General features: G+C 36.4%; 3 protein-coding genes across 12 annotated transcripts; 1 reads left to right on the forward strand and 2 right to left on the reverse strand.

Annotated features, from left to right (window-relative positions):
* Positions 1–127: 127 nt before the first annotated feature.
* On the reverse strand, positions 128–7,010 carry LOC107866010 (APO protein 1, chloroplastic). Of its 2 annotated transcripts, none has more exons than XM_016712193.2 (5): positions 6,829–7,010; positions 2,664–2,792; positions 2,278–2,342; positions 1,294–1,655; positions 128–1,191 (listed from the first exon to the last, which is right to left on the reverse strand). In XM_016712193.2, exons 2-5 carry the CDS (start codon positions 2,716–2,718, stop codon positions 360–362), a joined length of 1,314 nt encoding a protein of 437 aa, XP_016567679.2. In that variant the 5' UTR covers positions 2,719–2,792; positions 6,829–7,010; the 3' UTR covers positions 128–359. The 2 variants fall into 2 exon arrangements, with proteins under 2 accessions (XP_016567679.2, XP_047270988.1); XM_047415032.1 differs by lacking the exon at positions 6,829–7,010 and adding an exon at positions 3,193–3,995.
* Positions 7,011–7,854: 844 nt separating this feature from the next.
* LOC107866031 (NADH dehydrogenase [ubiquinone] 1 alpha subcomplex subunit 8-B) lies at positions 7,855–12,631 on the reverse strand. Its single transcript, XM_016712216.2, has 2 exons — positions 11,255–12,631; positions 7,855–8,216 (listed from the first exon to the last, which is right to left on the reverse strand). Exons 1-2 carry the CDS (start codon positions 11,440–11,442, stop codon positions 8,087–8,089), a joined length of 318 nt encoding a protein of 105 aa, XP_016567702.1. The 5' UTR covers positions 11,443–12,631; the 3' UTR covers positions 7,855–8,086.
* Positions 12,632–18,635: 6,004 nt separating this feature from the next.
* Positions 18,636–22,926, forward strand: LOC107866040 (pentatricopeptide repeat-containing protein At4g11690). Of its 9 annotated transcripts, none has more exons than XM_016712273.2 (5): positions 18,636–18,867; positions 19,048–20,994; positions 21,175–21,318; positions 21,761–21,819; positions 21,918–22,926. In XM_016712273.2, exon 2 carries the CDS (start codon positions 19,202–19,204, stop codon positions 20,885–20,887), a length of 1,686 nt encoding a protein of 561 aa, XP_016567759.2. In that variant the 5' UTR covers positions 18,636–18,867; positions 19,048–19,201; the 3' UTR covers positions 20,888–20,994; positions 21,175–21,318; positions 21,761–21,819; positions 21,918–22,926. The 9 variants fall into 9 exon arrangements, with proteins under 9 accessions (XP_016567759.2, XP_016567766.2, XP_016567723.2 ...); XM_016712280.2 differs by having other exon boundaries at positions 21,175–21,313; XM_016712237.2 differs by having other exon boundaries at positions 21,175–21,936; positions 22,312–22,926.
* The last annotated feature ends 209 nt before the right edge of the window (positions 22,927–23,135 follow it).

Raw genomic sequence — 23,135 nt, forward strand, 5'->3', positions numbered from 1 at the left:
ATTCAGTGTTGCTTTTATGAATTAAGAAGTATGGACTTCAACTAATGCAGAAAGATTTAAGACCTGATCTAATGCACACTTCGAACAGAAGGTGTGGCCAAAGCAAGAAGGCAGGAAGACTTGTTAATAAGAAAAAAGAGTGCCTGCAGATTGAATATCTTTGTGCTAATTATGTGGACATTGATGTTCCAAGTTGAAATGGGTACCTGGACCCTCATACAGAGGCAAAACAAAGACTACAGCCTCAATAGTTAATGAATAACATCATGGAAGCTGCATTTCCAGGTTTCTATACATCCTTATAACGCGTACACTCTGTACGTAAAGCTATGTGGAACAGTTAGTAAAGGAAAGGAACCTTATGCGACTAGGCGACTCTCTTCATTGTCAGGGAGCACAATATCTAGCCTCATCATCGGCTTGTACTTCTGAGGTATATGAGCACCAGCCTGCATACAGACTTCAACCACAGCTGGAGCCTTCCCATAGAACCTTTTTAGTGCACTCTTCAATGGGAGTCCTTTTGGATCTTGAACATGCCACAAATAATTTGGGGGAAATACCTCATCCACTGTTGCATCTTGCCAGCCATGTTTCCCATCCCGCCACTGGTGTTTAAATTCGCCACAGAGCTTAGCATTGTGACCCCAAGGCCCCACATGGACCTCCGAACAGTAACCACAAGCTTTGACAGTGTACTTCTTCATCAACTTTGTCACCCCCAGTTTAACTTTCTCATATGCATCAATCGTCTCCTGGGCAATACGTGGAACCTCAGATTCCAATGGTGGAGCAAACCGTTCAAAAGCACGATGGGTGTCTAGGTCCATAATAACCGAACTTGTGTCTACAGAGGGTCTAGGCTCATCAACTAATCCACCTACATCGATCACTTTCTTCCCCATCATTCTGATGGGTTTAGTCCTTCTCCGTGAAGGATATCCTGGCAGATCCACGCCAGCTTGGATGCAAAGTTCTACAACTGCTGGAATTCTATCATAGTTGAATCGGGTCTCATGCTTAATGCGCGTGCCAAAGGGATCATACATATGATATGACTCAATAGGAATTAGCACATCATTAATTGAGCCCTTCACCCAAGAGTGGAAGCTTCTGCGACTACTGTTGGTTGGGCCAAGGCAATCCTGAATCTCATGACCAGTTTGAGCAACATGGATTTGCGAGCATTCACTGCAGACAAAAAATAGTAACTTGGTCGAGAGAAAAGAGGCGAAATTACTCATTTCACAACATAACACCAAGAAAATCAACACTCATTTTTTAAATAGTTACCTACAAGCATGGACAGGAATAGAGTGGAGTAGCTGTGCAAGTCCTTTAATCAAAAGTTTCCAATCATCTAACAATTCGTAAGCCGCTGGAATTAGGTCAGGCACAAGCAATCCATTCTTAGGGGGTTCAAGCTTCTTTTCTACTCCCAACTCTGCTAGCTTCTTATCAGCCCGGGCAGCCTGCTGAATTTTCTTCAGAGGTATGGGATAGGGCTTCTTCTTTTTCTTGGGCAGTAGTGTGGGGAGATCCACATTCTGCGGCACAGTATCACGTTTCTTAGAGTTTCGACCTTGGTTATGCCTCCTATCAGTACAAAGAATGGCTCCTTGTCTTCTTGGACTTGCATGATATTTATGATCAAACTGCACGCAGAAACAAGTACTTAATCCCTCAGATGAAATGTGAGGAATAAAACAAGCCCGAGGACATACATAGTAAATACAAGGGATTGCAAGAAACACATGGCCAATGTTCTCAAAGAAACCATCATTAATATGTTTAACCATCGAGCACTTGTAACTTCACGACTTCTAGGGACAAACAGCATGAATAATTCCAATTCCTAAATTCAAGATTTGAATCAAATTTAGATTCATTAGTAGTACAATACAGGAGAACGCCCCTAAGATTCAATTTCTCAGCTGGAAATTATCATCGTACCCTTAGCAAATGAAAGATCATGAGACAAATGAGTTCATCCACAACGCTCAAGGATACCAATTGTTTGAAACCGAACGTGAATATATTATCCAAGATAGTAGGACGGCATTCAGTCAAGAGATAGCTAAAAGAGGCACATCACAACTAACAAGAGAGAATAGTACTGAATAGTTATACATATATTAGAGTATTATTAGCTTCATGCGTCATATAATCATAGCTTACTTGAGAAAACTAGAGTAGATATCGGAAAAATCTGAAAGCAAAAAAAGTGACCGCATATGTGAGCAAAACCACATAATCCAGGAAAGAGGGAAGAGGAACCTTCAGCAGAAACGGATAAGCCCATTGCAGAGGCTTCTTATAGAAAACCATGCCAGGGCAAGCACCTGAAAATAGAAGAGACGTGGAATATTTATATCACTGAGATAATATAATTTTTTATCATTCACCTAGAGCATCTTTTTTAAAGTTAAATTTAAACAAAAAGAAAAAGAGAACTGAGACTTCAGGGCTTACAACAATTTAAACAAAAAGAAAAAGAACTGAGACTTCAGGGCTTACAACTGTTTGCCTCGTGACACAGCACAATAATCACATCAATAAAAACATTGGCTCTATTGGGGGAAAAACATTTGAATCCGATATTCTTTCAAACTAAAACTTCAAAGAAACTACAGATTAAACAAAGAAAAGGCTTGAAGAAGAACCATTTTGAGATAGCCAACATGGAGTATAAGTCAGAGCTGAAATATGCTGTAGCATCTATGTGTACTTGCTTTCTGTCTGCCCGCTAGCTCCAATGACAAATCAAATTTTGCAAATCAAAAGGTTGTCCCCTACAAATATAGCAGTTCAGGAATTAAATAAACGTCCCTTTTCATCAACCAGATTAATTATGCAACTTGAAATTCCAAAAAGAGAAAATATTTACGAATTTACTACTTGAATTACAGAGTTACCACAGAAGGATCAATATGGACCAGAACTTAATCAAGTATATACCAGATTTACTACTTAAGTTACTGAAGCACTGCAGCGCAGTATGCTCCATTCATACTAAAACATAATCAGGTTTGACAGGCAATAATGTGTCCTCTCTTTTTACATATGGTCACCCTATCATCAGCAATCAATACAAACACGCATATATTAGCAGAGAATTAAAAGTTATTGTCTAGAAGATCAACTAAAATGTACCAAATAGTTCTTATGGATTCTGATAAGTCAGAAACTTGCCTCGTAAATAAACTCATACAGGCCTAAAGTGTTGAAATTCTTAGATCTCCATATACCAACCCCAACACTTCGATATGCCAATGGTAGATTCTTAGAAATATTCACCAAATGAAACTACGAGGCCAAATTTCACTGTTCTGTACGAAATAATCAAGTAGGGAACTGCTCAAGTATTCAATTCATGTCTACAATACACAAAGACGCTTTTCACTTCTTTTCCTCCGAGGTGAGGCAAGCGGGTTATATATACACCAAATCTCTTTCAATCAATGCAATCTCCTAGTTACAAGTATTTACTTTCATCCAACTATTATAAGCTTTAGTTCTACTTGCTCTTTTTCAGTAATCTTTTTGGGTATCACCAAATCCCAGAGAGTGGCATATCAAATTCACATTATAGCATTACAAAATACAAACCAACCGCCCGCTAGAACATGGTTGAGAGGTGGGTCCGAATCCATCCTCAGTCTACCGCTCAACCATGAGCTCGTAGCATGGGGCTTACCTAACGCGGTTTACATCTCCTGTGTGGGTTGCGAGCTATTGCACAGTGACCAGGTTACCACAAAATTCCCACCCGAAGGGCAGAAGCTATGGGTTTCCTCGGATTTCCAATATTTTTTTTATATATATAGAGACACACATACAAACCAACCTACCCCTCCCCTTCTTTTTGTTTCACCTCACCACCTCGAAGTCACAATCTACCCATAATATATATACATACATACATACATATATGTGTGTTGTGAATGGATGACATGTAAGTGTCCATTTAGCTTCCTTTTTAAGTGGCCATTTTGGCTTCCTTAATGAAATGGAGATTAATACATTCAACTTCTCTCTTTTCTTTGATTACTTTTGGTTAAATTTATAACACGTTATCAGCACGAAGCTCTACCATTCCGAGCAAATACAGGTAATAAAGGTTAGTATTTAATTTTCTTAAATAATGTCTAATATTTCCAAACGCGAATTTAGAGCCCTACATATAACGGGCAAAACTTATATATCTTGGGCACTAGATGCCGAAATACATTTAAATGCAATGGGTCTGGCAGACACCACAAAAAATGACAATAAGGCATCAAATCAAGACAAGTCAAAAGCCATGATACTTCTTCGTCATCATCTTGACGAAGGTTTAAAAATGGAATACCTCACGACAATTTGAAAGAAAGATACGACCACCTAAAGATGGTTATTCTTTCACAAGCTCGTTATGAATGAACCCATCTGAGGTTGCAAGATTTTAAAAATATAACTGATTATAATTCTGCGATGTTTAGAATTAAATCGCAGTTTGATTTATGTGGGAAAGATATCACAGACCACGACATGTTAGAGAAAACATTCTCTACTTTTCCCGCCTCGGGTATGCTCTTGCAGCAACAGTACCGAGAAATGGGTTTTAAAAAATATTCTGAATTGATTTCTCATCTTCTTGTTGTTGAACAACATAATGATCTTTTAATGAGAAATCACGAAAGTCAACCTACTGGTACTGCTCCATTCCCAGAAGTGAATGCTGCAAATTTTCGCCCAACTAGGCATGAAAGAAGTCCCGACCCCAGTCGTGGTCGAGGTCGTGGAAGGTATTTTAATCAGGGTGGTCACCTTGCAATAAACAATAACCTTCAGCACCAGCAGTGCAGAAAGAAAGGGGGCTCCTGAAGCATCCCCAAGGACGAACTTTGATAGTAAATGTTATCGATGTGGAGGAAAGGAGCACTGGGCGCGTACCTGTCGTACGCCAAAGCATCTGGTAAAACTTTATCAGGCGTCCCTTAAGAAAGCAGAAAATGATGTTGAAGCAAACTTCCTCCTTGAAGATAATATTGAGCTCATGGACTTGGACGTTTCAGATTTTGTTATAATTCTTGAAGAACATGTAAATCACCCACTTAAAAAGGAAGCTAAATGGACACTTATATAAGTTGAAGTGTAGTGAATGGATGACATGTAAGTGTCCATTTAGCTTCCTTTTTAAGTGGGTGATTTACATGTTCTTAAGGAACTATAACTAAATCTGAAACTTCCAAGTCCATGGGCTCAATATTATCTTCAAGCAGTAAGTTTGCTTCAACATCGTTTTCTGCTTTCTTAAGGGACGCCTGATAAAGTTTTACCAGATGCTTTGGCGTACGACAGGTACGCGTCCAGTGTTCCTTTCCTCCACATCGATAACATTTACTATCAAAGTTCGTCCTTGGGGCTGCTTCAGGAGCCCCTCTTCTTTTTGCACTGCTGGTGCTAAAGGTTATTGTTTATTGCAAGGCGACCGCCCTGATTAAAATACCACGACCACGACTACGACCACGACTGGAGTCGGGACTTCTTTCACGCCTAGTTGGGCGAAAATTTGCAGCATTCATTCTGGAAATGGAGCAATACCAGCAGGTCGACTTTCATGAATCATTAAAAGATCATTATGTTGTTCAGCAACAAGAAGATAAGAAATCAATTTAGAATATTTTTTAAAACCCATTTCTCGGTATTGCTAATGGAGGAGCATACTCGAGGCGGAAAAACTAGAGAATGTTTTCTCTAACATGTCGTGGTCTGTGATATCTTCCCCACATAAATCAAACTGCGATTTAATTCTAAACATCACAGAATTATAATCAGTTTTATTTTTAAAATCTTGCAACCTCAGATGGTCCATTCATAACGAGCTTGTGGAAGAATGACCATCTTCATGTGGTCGTATCTTTCTTTCAAATTGTTCCACAATATAAGGGGATCTTTAATCGTGAGGTATTCCATTTTTAAACCTTCGTCAAGATGATGACGAAGAAATATCATGTTTGATGCCTTATTATTATTTTTTATGGTGTCTGTCAGGCCCATTGCATTTAAATGTATTTCGGCATCTAGTGCCCAAGACATATAAGTTTTGCCCGATATATCTATGGCTCTAAATTCGCGTTTGGAAATATTAGACATTATTTAAGAAAATTAAATACTAACCTTTATTACCTGTATTTGCTCGAAATGGTAGAGTTTCGTGCTGATAACATGTTATAAATTTTGAATGTATTAATCTTTCACTGCTCCATTTCATTATAAGGAATGGGTTATTTATAGGCCATGGAACTTATATAATATTTTTAGAAAGAGGTGGGATATGAGTAGGCTAACAAAGGTGGAGAAAATAGTAAGACTCCACTTCAAAAGGAAGCCAAAATGGCCACTTAAAAAGGAAGCTAAATGGACACTTACATGTCATCCATTCACAACTATATATATATATATATATATATATATATATATAAACCAACTTACCCCTCCCCTTCTTTCTGCCTCACCCCACCACCTCGAAGTCACAATCCACCCCCTTCCTCTCCTTCAAGAAGTCTAGGCCAACTATTGCCTCCACAATTTCCATAAGACTTGGCATGTCCACTATCTACCATTAACAAAAATCAAGAATCTTTTTTTCTTTTTACATAAAGAAAAAATAAACCACTAAAAATCAAGAATCCACCATAAATGAACCCAAAATCCAATCTTTGGACCCCCCCCCCCCCCCCCCCCCAAAAGAAAAATAACAATTAAAAAAAGGAAAAAAAAATTGTACCTTTTTCAATCAAATAAACTACTACAGTAATATATATACTAATGAATTGAGTTTACCTCAATTTTCTTGAGTCTATGTGGGAGTTTCTGCTACAACTGGTTTTGCCACTGAATGACTTTCTTTGAGCTTCTATACTAGAAGATGGTTGATAGGGTGTCCACCATAAAAGCTGTGAATTTCAAGCTCACTGGGATTTACAAGATTAATTAATAAGCAGTTGAAATATATAGTTTGAGTTTAGAGAATGGTGAGATTTTTTTATAAGTGTGTAATTATTATTTTGGCCCATCAAGTTTGAAAAGGGTAAATATTTGGCACACAAGTTTCAAAAAATTGTATATTTTTCCCTTTATTCTTTAATTTGATCTTAAATAGTCTGTGGAACTCGTTAGCCAAGTCGATCAACGTAGCACTCAACTTTCCTTAACTATTAGTTGTGTGAAACGTTTAATTTTTTTTAATAGTCGAAAAATCTATCTGAAACAGATCGCTTGACACAAGGTTCGAATTTAAGACCTTAGTCGCTCAATCTTTATCATTTGAGATAAGATAACACCTCGGATAAAAATATTTTATTCAAATTTATGCACAATAATTAAATAATTTGACCATCATATTTCGTATCCGTCCCTCTTGTTGGCACAAGTAAAGTGGATAACTGTATGATGATCACCCAAGAGTCAATCCCAGTACAAAATATGACTCAGGAACATACAATATAACTAGTGAATTTAAGAAACTAGAGACTTATTTATCTAAACAAAAGTTGCATATTAAGGACAAGAAACATTTAGAAAGTTTATACAAGAAAAACAATACTACTAAAAGGAGAACAAATCCTGTCATTCATTCAAAGAGGAAAGTGCGGATGAATGAAAATAGTTAGGAACTCAGTCCAGCTCCCGCTATGTGTGAAATCCGAAGAAGGACCAGACCACAAGAATTTATCATACACCTAACGCTGCATTTCTGCAAGAGGCTGTTTCATTGAACATATTATCCTGCTAGTGGAGGGAGATTTCATTGAACAATCATAGGTGCCACAGAGAGACTAAATATGTAGAGATTAACTTAAGAACGAATGAACCAAATTCCAAATTCTAATTTATGCTCTGATGAGAACAAGTCATGTACGATTTTCAGCTTCATGATTTATGTCGATGACAAATTTAAGAACTTAAAATTGACAACTGCCCTGTGATAGGGTTCCAAACACAAACATATTGATGAAAGGTGCTAACAATATGCTCTTCAACGTTCCCAAATGCATTCAAGTTCTTATTTCATTAAATGAAAAGCATCATTCACAGCCAGTCAATAAGGACAGGCTTTTTCGAAGTCCTTCTGCTCATTACGACACATCTCAAACTCATTTGTGTTGTAGTACATGCATCCAGCATAAGCATCCATCTCTTTGTTACACCTCTGATGGAGATCCTTCAACCTAATATTGGAAAACAACGGAATTTGATTATAAAGATTTATCAAATGTCACTCAGATTTCTCAAGTTGTTCAAAAAGACTACACACACTCTTCCAACTTGGTTTAAACAACCACTTATTCAAGTTGTGTGTACTGAAATAGGACCAAATATAGTTGAATCCAACAAAGGAAGGGAAATGTGGCCACTCCTTATTTTTTGTTTGCAACATTCTCCATGACTCCACGTTCCACACACAGAGCCCAACTTAAACCCACAACCTCTCCTTCCTGTCTTAAATTTAGGCTATTGACCTATGGCTACAACATTTATGTTAATTCTGGATGTCTAGACAAGGTAATTCACTTTTATGCAAATCTTACCTTGTAAACTGGCTGGGAGACCCAAGCAGCTTACACAGAGGGTTTTGCAAGAAGTACAATGCGTAAATACCAAGAATATGCACATATTTGAGTAACAGACAGTGCATCTCACACAGCAAGGAAGAACCTTATTCTAAAAAAGAAAATAGTCGTTGACCATGTGTTAGCCAGCAGCATTTAATGAACGGCACTTGCAGTTGCTTCTCCACTCAAAAAATTGATGGATGGAGAGATAAAACTATTGAAAGGAGGAGAATTTACTGTGAGGTAACAAATACGTAACAAGTAAACTAGGATTCCGTCTAAGTAGGTCTGATCTGACTGTGCAAAGAAGGGTTTCATGTACTTGACTATGGCATTTTTAAGAGGGTATGCATTAGCTTAAGAGAATCAAAATGGTGTCAATGTATTGAGCCATAATGTGAATGGTTAGGTCTTAATTGCAATGTATGGGGAGTGACTGAAGTTGTAAACATTTTGCATAAGCTGTAACCACATAGCACTGGGAAGGTTCCTTAAAAAGGGAACAAAACATAGCATCATCTTAGAATAGGTCTCAAGGATTTTAATGGGATAAATATGGAAGTCCATTATCCCTGTCACATACAGATCAAATAGACATGACAACATCCAACCCATATTTCACGCAATCAATTCAAATATGAAGAAGCCTAAACTACTTTTGATTCATAGCGTCAATGGCTCCACATATAATCCTAAATTATATAAGCATTCAAATACTCTGACAATATTCAGCATTGGCATGGTTAGGAAGGTAGAAAATCCTGAAATAATCTGAATTAAAATTTCCATCCTACAAGGCTACACTCATCAGCACACGAAAAAAGAAACAAACAGCTACGAATATTACAATGTTATGTTGAATTGACAGCTTCCAAGTTTAACATGTTTCTTCCACCTCTGAAAAGTATAAGTTTAAACACAGCAAGTTCACAATATTTAACCTCTCTCAAGTATGAAAAACAACATACCATTCCTCAATACACAAACTTTCAGTTTTAACTGCCAGAGGTGGACTTGGTTTTCTGGTATAGTTTTGTTTGAAACTGTGTTGCATTATGCTTCTGATTTCTCTCTGTGCAATAAAGGTAATCCAGGAAATATATCTTATTACTGAAACGCTGTTACTCCTCTATCTGTAACTACTATAAAACAGTCAAACTTGAACGATCTTCCTTTCAACTATTACAAAAGAAAAGTTCATGAAAGGAAACATTTTTTGAGAAGATTTAATAAATCAAAAAATCAACTACACCGCAATATGAATAGTCTATAACTCTATACTCATTTTTCTGATTGGAGTGTATAACTTTATATTGCTTCTGCTCTATTCAGACTCTCGTCATTTTAAACAAGTAAATGATCTGTCTTATAATGTAAATTTGGGGTCCTTTAAAACTAGACATACTTTGAATTTCACAGTTCACACTTATCCCAATTATGGCATCCCTCTAACTAGACAAAAAACAATCCCTCCACGCAAACATCGAACAAAGATAATGAAACATTAGATGTTAAATTGTACGATCATCTCATTTAAAAGCTTACAGCATTAGAGAGGAGAAGGCATTATCTACTTGCTTTTATGATCCTGGTGTCCCAAACTTTCTTTGAGCCGAGGGTCTATTGGAAACAACCTCTCTACTTGCCAAGGTACTGATAAGGATTGTGTATACGGGAATGCTGTTGTTGTTGTTGGGTGCCCCAACTAGCTCGCCCACACCTCAAGTAATTCGACGTTCCACCAGATTATGTACCAAGTAACTCTGGCCACGGAGCTTGGATAGATGAGAAGAAATCACCAATGTTTTCACCTAAGCTGGGAATCGATTCTAGGACCTCATTATTCGCAACCTACCTCATTGACCATTAGGCCACACACTGGCATGCATTATCTACTTACTTGTGTCTTTAATTCTAGTCCAGGCATGTGATTTTTTTAAAGGTGGTGATGAGACTTGAACCTAGTATCGCTACCTACTCCAATAACATGTTTAAGGAAATAATCTATTTACTTAATCATTTTTTTATAACCGTATTATCCAAGCCAGCCTGCACACAGCTCGACTAATCGCACAAAATACCCTCCATCTCCCACCAACAACATATACCAAGTAACTCTGTCCACCAAGGCCGGAACAAATGAGAAGAAATCCCCCTAGTATTCTATTTACTTAATCATATCCACACCTTAAATCGCAAAACTCTCAACTCCTAATCGCAAAACCCAAATACACAAACAAAAGCCCTAAACTTTCACACTATATAACTTACTAAACATCAGGTCCAAATCCCAGCAGAGACAAAAAAACACTAGGTGATTCTTCTCATCCGTCCTAGCCTTAGTAGACAGAGTTACATTACCTTACCTCTGTCTATTGGTGTGAGGTGACCCGGATACCACGGTTATCAAAATAATAATAATAACAACAATAATATACTAAACAATCACAAAAATCACACAACTACAATAACAAAAAAAGTTCAAAAATCTCAACAAAAATTAACAAATTTCAATGTGAATTTAGTGACTTACAACTTACAAGCTACAATATATAATATAATAAACAATCACACAAATCAAACAACTATAATAGTAAAAATAATCTCAAAAATCAAAAATTAATCAAAATTAGGATGTTAATTTAGTGACTTACAAGCTAAGGACACAGCGAGTGACTTGTTGACCTTTTTGGAGACATTTTTCAGGGTTAGGATCATCTTTTTTGCATTTGAGAAAAGCTACATTCTCGCTCCGGCATCTAATATCTATGTGCTTCGACGCCGACATTAACACCGCCGATGTTGGGATCGGATTCCCTACTGCATCCACTGAGCTCCCCATTTTCTCCAATCGGAAAATACTTGTGAACTCGAAAACTCTGGTCTCCAATCGAAAAATACTTTAGGGCTGTTTTGTTTGGGCCGCTGAGGGATTGGGCTGGGGGCTGGTAATTGATTAAGTGGGCTAGGAGTTTTTAACGGGTGAAGTTCAAAAATAGCCTTGAGTTGGTATTGATATTTGGTAAAATTACACAAATCTCAAACTTAAGATACGGTATTACCAAATATCCCTTATCATTTTAAAAATGAAAAAGGTATAAATATATCCCTGAACTTTAATAAATGGTATGTATCCTCCGTCATACTTTGGGTACAAATATACCCCTGCCGTCAATAATTTGGTACATATATACCCTTCCCACTAACGGCCTGCCACATGTAGCGATCCTAGCCGTTTATCCATGTTTATTTATTTTACTTTCAAAATAATTAATCCATTCTAATTTAAAATTCACTATTTGACCCATACCTCCCAACCCGATCCGAATTGAACACCCAACGACATCTCCCCTTTCACTCTCACAGTCACCGAAATAAAATTAATTTGCTTCAAATTTTGGATTCTAATGGGTTTTTACCCAAACTCTACAAATAAAAACCAGACTTCCCTTAAACATAAGATGTTCTAAGATTCCTATTTTGAGTCTATTTAGGATTCGAATGTAGCAATTTTTGTTAGCAATGGAGGAAATTAATTGGGCGAAACTTCAGCATGATTTGCTTGCTCTCATTGCTAGGCATTTGAATATGATAGAAGACTACTTCAATTTCGGCACTATCTGCAAATCTTGGCCCTCTGCAACCATCAAGAACAATTTTAACAGTGACCTACCTAGAGTTTCATGGCTTATGTTAGCGGAGAAAGAGGATAATGAGGAAAATTTCCTTCGAAGATTCTTCAGCCTCTTTAATGGCACGATTTTGAACAAGAGGATTTAGAAAGCCAGCAGAAAACAATGTATGGAATCTATGGGTTGGCTTATCACAGTGGGGGAAGACAATTGTGAAGTTAGTCTGCTGCATCCCTTCTCTTACGTGCAGATTGAATTGCCCTATCAATATACAACTGAAGATTATGGGGAACATATGACTGACCCGGCTATGTACTTATTCCAGAAAACAGTTCTATAAGAGGAAGTGGAGGGAGGGGGTGGGGTGAGGGTGAGGGTGAGGGGTGAGTGAGAGTGAAAGAGGGATATGTCGTTGACCGTTGGGTGTTCAACTCGGATCGGGTTGGGTTGGGAGGTATGGGTCAAATAGTGAATTTTAAATTAGAGTGGATTAATTATTTTGGAAGTAAAATAAATAAAAATGAATAAACTGCTAGGATCGCGACACATAGCAGGTCGATAGTGAGAAGGGTATATATGTATGAAATTATTAACGGCAGGGGTATATTTGTACTCAAAGTATGACAGAGGGTATATACGTACCATTTATTAAAGTTTAGGGGTATATTTGTACCTTTTTCGTTTTAAAAATTACATAAAATCTCTTTTTGCACCGTTATTGTTACCACTGAATCAGTTGGCTCAACTATGAAAAATGAGTGACGAGAATTTGTCTTCACAAACCTGCAAAACTTCTCCTTAAGCGGATCACTCTGGTCACCCGAATCTTGATGACTCTATTAAATCGGAGAATTCTGATGTTGTCTCACATAAACTCCTCAATAGTTTCACCCCTCCCCTCTAATGGGAAACAAGGGAACATAATGGCCTATTATCATAGGGAATCTCAAAGCCCCGAGCTTGCTGTAAATTTCGCACCCTATCTTCTCTCCTCCATTAACATCATTTCTCTCTCATCCTTTTATGCATCAATTTTTTTACACAAATTTCTCCCCTAAAATCTATCCCGTATTAGCAGATTTTGAGTTAACTTTCTTCTCCACTACTTCAACTGATTTGAACTGTAATTTTTCATCATTAAATTTCAAAATTTGTCAACTATTTCAAAGAGGTTAGTTGTTTGTTTATGTGGGTTTGAAGTTAGTTTTTAACAAGACAAGTCAGTATTCATATATGCTTCAAATTCTTTTGTGTTAATTTGTTTAATCTTCAATGGCTAATGAAGATTCACCCTCATTCAACTTGGGGAATTCCCAAATTGAAACACAAAAAAGGTGTTTCTGCTAGTAATAAAGCTCTAGGTTTTACTTCAGGCAACTTTGATTACATCGAGTTAGGTTTTAGTGAAAATCGGTCAAACCAGCGTAATGACCCTGAAAAATTGAAGACTTTAAGATAAGTTTTTGCTGCTAAAAATCAAGATTCCAACATGCAAATGGACGATCAGAAGGAAATAGAACATATCACCAAATCCTCATTAGAGCAGGTATTGTTATCGCAAGTGATACACATAGATGGTAAACATAAAAGAATCGATTAATTTATGTATGTTTATAATTTAATGGGGATTCATATGTATGATATATATATGTTATCAGTCTATGGATATTATGGTGATTCATACGATTTATACCTTTTTTATGTTTTAATGGGTGATTCATATGCTAATGAGTGATACATATGGTGTTCCGTTGATTCATATGGTTGTTACAGTTATTATTTTAATTAATTGGTGATTCATATGCTATTATTAGGTGATACATTTTTTTCACACTGAATGTTTGATACATATTCTGATATTTAATTGGTGATACATATGGTGTTCTGGTGATTCATATTGTTGTTACAGTTACACTTTCAATTTATTGGTGATTCATATGCTATTATTGGGTGATATATTTCTTCAAACTGAATGTTTGATACATATTCTGATATTTAATTGGTGATACGTACGGTGTTCTGGTGATTTGTATGGTTGTTACAATTACACATTTTCATATAGTGTAAGAGTGATTCTATGTAGATCAGTTTTTTAGGTGATACATATGTGATAACACTTTCTGTACTCGTTTTATTGTTGTTGTAATTTATAAATATGTGATTCATTTGAAATATAAATCATCTTCTGATTTGTGCCATTGGCAGAATGTTATTTTAATTGTGCAAAAATGACTTGTTCACAACATAAGGATTGGTAGTGCACACAACATCAATGTAGTAGATAGACTTAAAGAAGTTTTGAAGGATGAAGGAATCAGAATTTTCAGAAGCACTTGTTTTGGGTCATTTTTGGACCTCCCTAGTTGTAGCTTTCAAGGATCGATAGCAAGTTGCTTGATGATCTTAGAGGTTCAATACCCTTATCAGGATCAACTAAGGGTATTGGTCAACAATACAATTCTTCGATTTTCACTGTACGAATTTGCTATCGTTGCCGGGTTGAAATGCATCAGCAGCATAGATGATTTTAATTATTCAGATCTTCTGTCATGTCGACTACACAAAAATATTTTTCGTATTCGACAACAAATGTGAAAAGAAATGAGTTGGTTAAGTAGTAGGCAAAAATGTGGAAGATGCGGTAAAAATTGGGATAAATTGTACTTTATACACACATTTGTGTTTTTCCAATTAGATAAAACTAATATCCCTGGCAGAGACTTCCATATGGTAGATGACGGAAGTTATAGTCGTTTTTTCATGAGAAAAATTGGCTTTTGCAAAACTGATGGCTTCTATTAGTCAGTCGATGAATGAAGTGCAACAGTTTTACCGTCTGAGTGGCCTGCATGCTTCAGATTTGGTGGTACGAATATTGTGCCGAAGTTGATGAATCACTTGTCGTTCGTGTTCACAATTTAATCTAAAAAATCGTGAACTGGAAAGTGGTTAAACCAAAGTCTAGATACGAGGATCTGATGGATGACATGTTTAGTAAGATAGTATTATTTTACAGTGATACTTTTGTATGTCTATTGTTAATTTTTAAGGTACTTTTTAATTTTTTGGTCTTTTGTGTTATTTTTATTGCAGCTTGTATACAAAAATTTATTTTCGTCACCACAGGAATTTATTTTTATTGCAGCTTCCATAAAAAGTATCTTAAAAATTAACAATAGACATATAAAAGTATCACAGTAAAATAATACTATCTTACTAAACATGTCATCTATCAGATCCTCGTATCTAGACTTTGGTTTAACCACTTTCCAGTTCACCATTCTTGGGATTAAATTGTGAATACGAACGAGAAGTGATTCATCAACTTCGGCACAACATTCGTACCACCAAATCTGAAACGCGTATGGCATGCCACTCAGATGGTAAAACTGTTGCACCTCATTCATCAACTGACTAATAGAAGCCATCAATTTTGCAAAAGTCATTTTTTCTCATGGAAAACGACTATAACTTCTGTCATCCACCATATGGAAGTCTCTGGCAGGGATATTGGTTTTATCTAATTGGGAGAACACAAATGTGTGTATAAAGTACAATATCCCAATTTTTACCGCATCTTCCATATCCCCCCCCCCCCCCCCCCTTTTTATTCGAAAAAAGCTTGACCAATTCACTTTTTATCACATTTGTTGTCGAATACGAAAAATATTTTCTTGTAATCAACATGGAGGAAGGTCTGAATAATTAAAATCATCTACGTTGCCGATGCATTTCAATCCGGTAACGATAGCAAACCCTTACAGTGAAAACTAAAGAATTCTATTATTGACCAATACCCTTAGTTGATCCTGATATGGGTGTTGGACCTCTAAGGTCATCAAGCACCTTGCTACCGATCCTTGAAAGTTACAACTAGGGAGGTCCAGAAATGACCCAAAACAAGTGCTTCTGAAAATTCTGATTCCTTCATCCTTCATCCTTCAAAACTTCTTTAAGCCTATCTAGTACATTGATGTTGTGTGCACTACCAATTCTTAAGTTGTGGGCAGGTCATTTTTTCACAATCAAATTAATATTCTTCCAACAACACAAATCAGAAGATGATTCATATCTCAAATGAATCACATATTTATAAATTACAACAACAATAAAACAAGTACAGAAAGTGTTATCATATATGTATCACCAAAAAAACTGATCCACATAGAATCACTCTTACACTTTATGCAAATGTGTAACTGTAACAACCATATGAATCACCAGAACATTATATGTATCACCAATTAAATATCAGACTATGTATCAAACATTCTGTTTCAAAAAAATGTATAACCCACTAATATCATATAAACAAAATGTAATTGTAACAACCATGTGAATCACCAAAACACCATATGTATCGCCAATTAAATATCTAAATATGTATCAAACATTCAGTGTGAAAAAAATGTATCACCCAATAATAGCATATGAATCACCAACTAATTGAAATAATAACTATAACAACCATATGAATCAATAAAACACCATATGTATCACTCATTAGCATATGAATCACTAATTAAAAACATAAAAAAGTATAAATCGTATGAATCACCATAAAATCCATATATTGATAACATATATATCATCCATATGAATCCCCATTAAATTATAAACATTTATGTATCTATCGATTCTTTTATGTTTACCATCTATATGGATCACTTACGATAACAATATCTTCTCCAACGGGGATTTGGGGATATGTTCTATTTACTTCTAATAGTCCATTTGCATGTCGGAATCTTGATTTTTGGCAGCAAAAACTTGTCTTAAAATCTTTAATTTTTCAGGGTCAGTGCGCTGCTTTGACCGATTTTCACTAAAACCTAACTCGGTGTAATCAAAGTTGCCCAGAGTAAAACCCAGAACTTGATTACTAGCAGGAACACCTTTTTGTGTTTCAATTTTGGAAATCCTCAAGCTGAATGAGGGTGAATCTTCTTTAGCCATTGATGATCAAACAAATTAACACAAAATAATTTAAAGCATATATGGATGTTGACTTGTTAAAAACTAACTTCAAACCCACATAAACAAATAACTAACCTCTTTGAAGTAGTTGACAAATTTTGAAATTTAATGATGAAAGATTATGGTTCAAATCAGTTGAATTAGTGGAGAAGGAAGTTAACTCAAAATCTGCTAATATGAGAGATATTGTAGGAGAGGAATTTATGTGTGTGTGGGGGGGGGGGGGTAGGGAATGGATGCGTAAAAGGATGAGAGAGAAATGACGTTAATGGAGGAGAGAAAATAGGGTGTGAAATTTACGTAATTTTTAACATGCTAAGGCCTCATTTGTTTGCACTTAATGGAGGTCTGAATCTGAATGGTTCAGACTTCAGACCATTAAGTGCATTTGCTTTTTATTAAGGTTTTAACTATTAATAGGTCTTAATCATTCAGATCTAGAATCAAGTCTTAATAAGTCTGAAGGGATATTCTGGTGTTGGATAATATTCATCACTCTATTCATAATCAGTAGTCACTACCACTAACCACCTCTGTCACCGTCACTATTTTCAACCACCACCAACCACCTCCACCATTACAATCACCATTGATAAAAAAATACCGCTACCACGCCTACTACCTCTTTTATTCTAATTATATTCACTGTCATCACTGCCGTCAACAACACCACAATCAGCGACCACTATCGGACAATCCCTACTACCAACCAACTCATCTATCACAACTAGCACCACCACTAACTACCACTAATACATCACAACCTCTACACATTCTCTAGCCACCATTACCATTGTCACTAGTAACGCCATCTCTACCACCACTTCAACTAGTACCATCGCTATAATTTATCTCTACTAACAACCATCTCCACCATCACAACAAATAACATCTCCAACTAGCATCAACACATCGTCAATCATCATGCATTCATGTTTCAGCCAACACAATCAACACCTTAAACTACTAACATCAAGTAACGTCATCACAACAACAACAACCACCATCAATCGCCACCATCATAAAGTCACTACAATACCAACCATCACAATTATCACCACCAATATTATTAATCACTGACATTAATCATTGTCCCCACAACCACCATTATAAGCCATCTACACTATCACTAATAAACATAAATGTTTTTTCTCAATCAAATACTAATAATTTTGTTGTATTAAATTAAATATTTTTTTAATATATAATTAATTATTTATTTGAATTATATTTTTTATTTTATTATGTATATAAATAATATTTTTTACATATTCAGATGTTGAAAAACAAGCAGTCTTAATCATTCAATTTTTAAATGTAGAGACAACATCCTAATCATTCATATGTACATTCAGATTCAGACGTTGAATTAAAAAAAAATAAAAAATTAAGCCTAAGAGACATTTGGTAATATGGTGCTTTTAAGTTTGGGGTTTATGTAATTTTACCCTAATATTATTGGTCAGTCCATTGCCGACCATGGATACTGAAGTGGATTAAAGCCCAAACTGGGCCCGTTTTCTCCAACTCCGGTGAGCTTTAGCAAGAAACAACAATAACAACGCAAAGTTCCATCTTTACTGTGAAAAATAAATGGCTTGATGCATTTCATCGCACCGAGGACAGGACTTTAGATACGAGATTTCGAGTTATATAAGGTTAGCTGGTCATTCTTAGAGCTCCTTGTTACCATTAGTATTAGCACTTTGCTCTTAATTGCTTAATTTGTTTTCATTATTGGTTTTTCTCCATCTTGTTGTGTAAAGCTTTTACATTACGAGTTAATTTGTTGTTGTGATTGCTCCAATATGTGTATCCTTTTTCCTTCAAACTGTTAGGCAGGCATCATTTAAGCTGAGGGTGCATCGAAAACAGTCTCTCTACCTTTACGACGTCGAAATAAGGTATGCGTATACTCTATCCTCCACTTGTGAGATCACACTGTGTTGTTGTTGTTCCTGAAAGGTGTTGGGATTTTCCATAGATGTGAAAATGTTACAAACCCAACAAGCAGCAACTGTTCTTGTATCCAAATTGTTGAAAACCCCACCACTCAAAGCTCTCACACTCTTCAAATCCTCAACTGAACAAGGGTTTCATCAAACTCACCATTCTTTCTCTATAATACTATACCGACTTCTCTCGTGCAACTCAATCTCAGGTGCTCAATCTCTAATCTTGCAGTTGGTTTCTGGCAGAATCACTTCACCCTATTTCACAGTTTCTTCACTACTTCACCATTTGACACATACCGATTTCTTGAATTCTACTCCTTTATATGAAACTATCATCAATGCTCATGTTCAAGCTCAGTTAATAGAAGAAGCTTTGATCTTTTTCAATCAAATGATTGACAAAGGACTTGAGCCTTCATCGAATACGTTTAATAGTATTCTTTCTTGTGTTATAAAGAATGGATCTTTGGAAAAGGCGGTGTTGATTTTCGAAGAATCGATAGGGAAGCAGTTCTTGGATATGTATAGTTTTGGTATTGTGATAAAGGGTTGTTGTGAGTGTGGTGATTTGAATGGTGCTTTTGAGATTTTAGATAAATTGAAACAAATGGGGTGGCGCCCAAATGTTGTTATATATACTACTGTTATTGATGGGTGTTTTAAGTATGGTGATGTGGGAAGAGCAAAGGAGTTGTTTAGTAGGATGGCGGAGGATGGCATTATGCCTAATCAGTATACTTACTCTGTGTTACTTAATGGTTTCTTTAGACACGGACTTAAAACTGATGGATTCGAGCTTTATCAGAAGATGAGGCTTGATGGAGTGTTTCCTGATATATACACTTATAATTCTCTTATTAACGTGTATTGCAGCGATGGAAAAGTTTACAAAGCGTTTGAATTATTTGATGAAATGCATCATAATGGGGTAGTGTACAATGTTGTAACTTATAACACTTTGATTAGAGGGTTATGTCGAGAGAAGAGAGTGTTGGAAGCTGAGAAATTAGTGGATCAAATGAAGCAGGCGGGTTTGCATCCTAATCTGATCACGTACAACACTCTAATAGATGGGTATTGTAGTGCTGGAAAGTTTGAGAAAGGATTAACGTTGTTCAATCAGATAAAGTCTTATGGGTTAACACCTGCATCAATCACGTATAATACTTTAATTGCGGGTTTCGCTAGAGCTGGAAATCCATCAAAGATTGTTGACTTTGTTCGTGAGATGGAGGAAAGAGGCATAATTCCTTCAAAAGTCACATACACAATTCTAATTGATGCATTTGCGCGATCCAGCGACATGGAAAAAGCACTTGAGGTGTTCTCGCATATGCATAAAGCTGGTTTGAGTGTAGACCTTTGTACATATGGTGCTTTGATACATGGGTGGTGTAGTCAAGGGAATATGAAGGAAGCATCAAAATTGTTCCTATCAATGTCTGAATATGATCTACAGCCTAATGATGTAATATACAATATGATGATATTTGGATACTGTAAAGAGGGTAGTTCCTTTAGAGCCTTGAAACTGCTCAAAGAAATGGTTGGAAATGGAATGATTCCAAATGGAGCAAGCTATTGCTTGACGATTGAAGTTCTTTGTAATGATGCGAAATGGAAAGAGGCTGAACTTCTTGTCAATGGCATGGTGAAATTTGGTCTAAAACCATCGGCTTCATCATGTGATCTGGTTAAAAAGGCAAAGAATGTGACAACTTAAAGATATTATGAAGGCGGTACCTGAAATATTTGCACGGAATAAGCATATGAAAGAAGAATCAACTTGAAAATGAATTAAGGCTAGAATGCCTTTTCCTCATCGCCATGGTAAGCTTCACTGCCACCCTGATTTACCTTATAGAATTCAGTAATACCTTTTGGTATTGAATAGGGAATGTATGTAGTTTCATGTCAGTTGGTTTATATATGTTACATTCCTAGTGTATCTAGTGTAATTATGTGGTCATTCTTTTGTCTCATGTTAATGTAGTTTATGTTATTTTGCAGCCCTTGTTCTCAAGATCATGGTGACTACTTAATCACAAGCTTACGCTGATTCTTGATAGAAAAGAAATGAGGAAGCCTCTTTACAAGCTTATGAATGATCTAATATTATCCTTCCTGCAGAAGTTTCATCAACATTGGAGTTCGGTAACAGTTGCATGCTACTTTTTTCATCATATGATACAGCAAATATAACTTGTTCATCTGTGTAATTCTGTCCTCACATTGGGTTGATGATATCAACTGTAATGGCTTTTAGGATCTATTGTTGCCATTAGTAGTGTTTTCTCTCTAACGAAAGAGCTGAATGAAGTTGTTGGGAATCCTCTTTGTGGGTAGGGTATGAGGTGCTGGCTCACCAAAATTTTTGACAGCTGATGGAACAGCTGGTCCTAGTTCTTCAATGTGTCAATGCACCATTCATATATTTATGTTAAAGGAGCAATAAATTTGCACTGATCATTACATATGCAAGAGAGTAGAGTCAAAATATCTGATCAGAATTCTAGAATTCCTGCCTATAATCCACGAAAGTATATACTGTATCTTATTCGTTTACTGTATTTCTCTTTTGTGAATTTCTTCACAGATTTCCTTCTGCCAGTTAAACAATATGCCAGGGCTATTGTTGCTATCACTAATGATATTGTAAGCATAATCATTCTAGATTAAGTTCTTTTGCTGTGTGGATATTTCATAGTGGAACGAGCAAGAGTTGTTTGAAGTTTTTTGTTGGTGATATGCAGTGGCGAAATCTCCAGCAAGGTGCCGATATGATTTGAATGATTTGAGATTTATGATTTTCTTTGGTTTTGTGGCCTCTTCAACTGTTGTATTTTGATGTGCACCAAGTTGTTCCGCACTTTGGGATGTGTAGATTGCATACACTACGCTAGTTCTTCTTCTCTCCCCCCCCCCCCCCCCCCCCCCGGTATGCCTTTAATAAGTCTACCTAATTCTCATATGATGACATCTATGATTGTAATCTTTTCTAGTATGTATTCTGGTATCTTTATGCCTGAAGATAATCAATTTGATTGTTGTGGTCGACTGTACGATGAATCTTTTACCACATTCTCCGTAGGGCTCTCTTATCACTCTGCCTAGATTGACTAAACGCAGAAAACCTTTTATTGGCAGGTGATCGTGTTCTCTCACTGGATTTTTTGTTACTCATGTCAGCATTCTCCCGAAATTTCTTCGTGGTGGCTCCCTTACATGCCTCATTTAAGAGGGAGAATCTCAATTTCTAACCCTCACCAGCCCTCTGATTCCAAATTGCCTTGTATCTGCAGTCTCAGCTCTTGAGCCAATGGTGTAAGAAAGTCTAGATATTGGTGACTCCTCATATCATTGTTTCTTTTTATCTGTGTGTGTCTAGCAAAGCATAGCTGGTCCCAAATCCATTAAAATGAAGGGTCACTCATGCAGGAGGGGGTGGGGGTGGGGGGTGGGGATTGCAGTATGTTGTTTAATTCTTCTCATGTAAACTGAATGTCTTTGTAGATAGAGGAAAAGAAAGCAAAAGGCAAGTATTATAGTTGTGGTGAGCGAGGTGGGAATTACCTAAACTGCAAAACTTGAGTTGTGGGACAGTAATACAAGTGCCAATGCAATAGGGGTGGGCATGGTATGGTACAGTATGGTATTTGAAACTTCGGTACAGTAATTTCGGTATTTGATTTTTAAAAACATTATACCATTATCATACCATGTTAATTCGATATGATTCAGTATTTTGACGTTTGGTTTTGATATTGTGCGGTATGGTAATCGGTAATCATAGTTTGTTCAACTTCGATAATATATACTCGTATATTAGAGTATTATTGCTTCGACTTTTCAAAAGTACGTCTTAATTGTATCATAAATATACATTACACACGTAGAAATATTGAAAAAGAAGTACAAACAATTTTTTCAGCAACTCCAAAGTTCTATTTCAGAAAGTTCCGAGTCTCTAC

This window comes from Capsicum annuum, chromosome 1, assembly GCF_002878395.1.
Source record: "Capsicum annuum cultivar UCD-10X-F1 chromosome 1, UCD10Xv1.1, whole genome shotgun sequence".
NCBI lineage: Eukaryota > Viridiplantae > Streptophyta > Magnoliopsida > Solanales > Solanaceae > Capsicum > Capsicum annuum.

What these genes read in the sequence shown, in the direction of transcription:
- LOC107866010 (XM_016712193.2), bottom strand. Translation starts at nt 2,718, where the DNA reads ATGCTACAGCATATTTCAGCTCTGACTTATACTCCATGTTGGCTATCT. An exon ending in ATGTTGGCTATCTCAAAATG is followed by an intron (nt 2,343 to 2,663) that starts GTTCTTCTTCAA and finishes TTCTATTTTCAG; the next exon opens with GTGCTTGCCCTGGCATGGTT. An exon ending in ATTCCTGTCCATGCTTGTAG is followed by an intron (nt 1,192 to 1,293) that starts GTAACTATTTAA and finishes TTTTGTCTGCAG; the next exon opens with TGAATGCTCGCAAATCCATG.
- LOC107866031 (XM_016712216.2), bottom strand. Translation starts at nt 11,442, where the DNA reads ATGGGGAGCTCAGTGGATGCAGTAGGGAATCCGATCCCAACATCGGCG. An exon ending in ACTCGCTGTGTCCTTAGCTT is followed by an intron (nt 8,217 to 11,254) that starts GTAAGTCACTAA and finishes TTCCAATATTAG; the next exon opens with GTTGAAGGATCTCCATCAGA.
- LOC107866040 (XM_047415043.1), top strand. Translation starts at nt 19,202, where the DNA reads ATGTTACAAACCCAACAAGCAGCAACTGTTCTTGTATCCAAATTGTTG.